The sequence below is a fragment of the Rhagoletis pomonella genome, unplaced genomic scaffold (genome assembly GCF_013731165.1).
Source record: "Rhagoletis pomonella isolate Grant_MI unplaced genomic scaffold, Rhpom_1.0 Rhpom_scaffold_18218, whole genome shotgun sequence".
NCBI lineage: Eukaryota > Metazoa > Arthropoda > Insecta > Diptera > Tephritidae > Rhagoletis > Rhagoletis pomonella.
This window is the reverse complement of record NW_023476740.1, coordinates 1-2,952: the sequence shown is the minus strand read 5'-3', so window position 1 is coordinate 2,952 and position 2,952 is coordinate 1. Positions and strand designations below refer to the sequence as shown.

The 2,952-nt window shown below is 38.5% G+C and overlaps 1 protein-coding gene across 1 annotated transcript; it reads right to left on the bottom strand.

Annotated features, from left to right (window-relative positions):
* Window positions 1-130: 130 nt before the first annotated feature.
* Window positions 131-2,737, bottom strand: LOC118757459. The gene is made up of 4 exons (XM_036492168.1): window positions 2,643-2,737; window positions 2,275-2,513; window positions 1,354-2,055; window positions 131-1,233 (listed from the first exon to the last, which is right to left on the bottom strand). The coding sequence occupies exons 1-4, from the start codon at window positions 2,735-2,737 to the stop codon at window positions 131-133; spliced, it is 2,139 nt and encodes a 712-aa protein (XP_036348061.1).
* Between the last annotated feature and the right edge of the window lie 215 nt (window positions 2,738-2,952).

The window sequence follows — 2,952 nt, the reverse complement described above, 5'->3', positions numbered from 1 at the left end:
TTGGTTGGTATACAACAAAATACTTAACACTATTGATTATAAAGTATTATAAGAGAAATATAATCTACAGATTGGTTACAAACGGATATTGACAATACTACACAGTTGCAAGTTTTTCTGTTTCTTAATGCTAATTTATATTCAGAAATTTACGAATTATCGATGATATAGATAATATCACAGATTTTTGTATGGCCCTTCGCTTTTCTACCATGTTGAGTTTTTCCAGGCTAGTGTTCAATGATTTTGGAATAACTCCTGTTGTCGAAATTATAACTGGAATCACCTCTACTTTTTCTAATTTCCACAAATCCTTGATCTCGTATGCTAAGCTCTGGTATTTTCTGTATTTCTCCATATAACAATCTTGAAGATTGTGAGTATTTGGTACGCCTATTATGTCCGGCCTGTTGTGTGGCATTGGATGGTCCGTCAAAACTGATCGGTCCCAATATAGCTTGCTCGTTCTGTTTTCAATTACAGCGTCTGGAGTATATTTAAAGTACGGCAGCTCTTCCGTTACTAGCTTATGTTGTATCGCTAGACTCTGGTGTACAATTTTTGCCACCTGGTTATGTCTGGTTAAGTATTCGGTGGCTGCTAACGTGACACAAGCTCCTGTGATGTGGTGGATGGTTTCTGTTTGCTTTTGGCATCGTCTGCATAGGTCGTTTTCAACGGAAGCACGCATAATATATTTCGAGTAGTTTCTAGTCGCAATAACTTGATCTTGTATAGCGATCATAAAACCTTCAGTTTCGGCGTAGATACCGGAGTGAATTAACCATTCGTTGGAAGCAGCGTTATCTACTTCAGGAGCGTCTAGAGCATGTGGATATCTGCCATGAACCGCTTTCATTTTCCAGTCTTGCATGAGCGACTGGATATGTTGCGTTCCTGATATTAATTCGATTGCAGAAAATTCACTAAGATTTAATGGTGAATATTTTAAATCGGCTTTGCACACGGTTTGGAGTAGGCTGTTCTCTTGGTTGTGGAAGTATAAACGAAGGCTTTGTTTACACTTATTATGTAATTGCTTAATGTCTACCATCCCTCGATCTCCCTGTCGACGTGGCAAGTAGAGACGTTCTACTGCCGATTTTGGGTGATGCGTGCCATACTTTGTCAACAATGTCCTTGTTGCTCTCTTGACGTTTTCCAGTTCTGTTTCGGACCATTTTACTACACCAAAGGTGTATGTTAAAACCGGTATCGCAAATGCGTTAATGGCTTTAAAAAGGTTATTCCCATTCAATCATGATTTCAGCAAGCTCTTCACTCTTTGGAGGTATTCACTAGTTATGGCTGAAACTATTTCACTGTGCTGCATCCTCCTAGCCTGTAAAATACCAAGGTATTTATATGTGTTGCCTTCTGTCATTGAGTCTACAGTTTCATGAGTCATTAATTCAAATTCTCGCCTTATAAGTTTTCCATTTTCCACACTTAATCTTCGATATTTTTCTACTCCAAACGACATTTTTATATCATTTGAAAAATCTTCTGTTTGTTCCAGTAGCGTATTCATTTGACGTTCATTTGCAGCATATAGCTTTATGTCATCCACGTACAGTAGGTGTGAAAGTCTATATTGCGATACACGCGGTGCTTTTAAACTAAAGCCGTAGTTTGACGCATTTAGTATCGAAGAAAGTGGATTTAGCGCCAGACAAAACCATATCGGACTCAAGCTATCTCCTTGGAAAATACCTCTTTTAATAGGTATGGGAGCAGTTTTTATGAGTCCGTTATTATGAAATAGTTTTAAAGTAACTTTCCATGAGTTCATAAGTTGCTGCGTACGACGTTTTATGTTCGGCGATATTTTACAAATGTCTAAAACCTCCAAAAGCCAAGAATGCGGAACAGTGTTAAAGGCTTTTTTGAAGTCGATATAAGATGTATAAATATTTCTTTGATTATGGTATGCTTGCTCCATTATGACTGTATCAATTATCAGCTGCTCTTTGCAGCCTTTGCTGTTTTTAACACATCCTTTTTGTTCGATGGCTAGAATGTTGTGCGTTTCAAGATGAGTACATATTTTTTCGGCTAAACAAGATGTAAGAATTTTATGTAGGGTACATAGGCACGTGATGGGGCGATACTTAGAAGGGTTCTTCGTATCTTTTGGGTCCTTTGGTAGCAGATATGTACATCCCTTCATTAAGAAGTTCGGTACTTGGGATTCATGTTTGAGGAATTTTGTAAAGTGTTGAGCTACCATACTGTTTGTGCATGTAAACTTTTTTAACCAATAATTATAAATACCATCTGGCCCTGCAGCCCGCCAATTTTGAGTGCTCTCTACAGCTTTTTTGATATCGGCCTCACTGAAAGTCGCGTCTTCCATAGCTTTTATAGATTCCGATCTCTTGTACTCATCGTGGATCCACGCTGAATCGGTTGCATGTTTGGTGCTGGTTGACCATATAGACTTCCAGAAGCTTTCGATTTGCTCGGAGCTAGGTACTTCGGTTATATCTTCAGTCTTGTTGCGTTTAAGGTTTCTATAAAACGGTTTGACTTAACAGCTAGTTTTTGGCGGATAGTATCTAGGTATTGTTCAGCTGTTTGTTTCGACGGATCATGTTTGGAGTGCTTTTTATTTTCGAGTTTAAAAGTTTCATACCAGTTACGCATCTTTTTCGTCCGGTTTCCGTTCATGTACTGTATTAGCCGACCAATTGTAGCTCGTAGCTCTTTTATTTGAGACGCCAGTCTGTGTTTCCATGGCGGATCGACTGACGTCTTTTTGGGAGGTATTCTACGGCTAACAGTTTTCCCTCCAGTGAAACGGATAACGGCTGTTGCAGCCACATATATTGCAGTCTGCAGTTCTTCAAACGTGTAATTATTATTTAAAATAAAAGTAGGCAATATTTCTTTGTTCATAATAGAAGTCGCTATAGCCAAACTTTTTGTAGCTTTTTGTTTGGGAAGAAATGG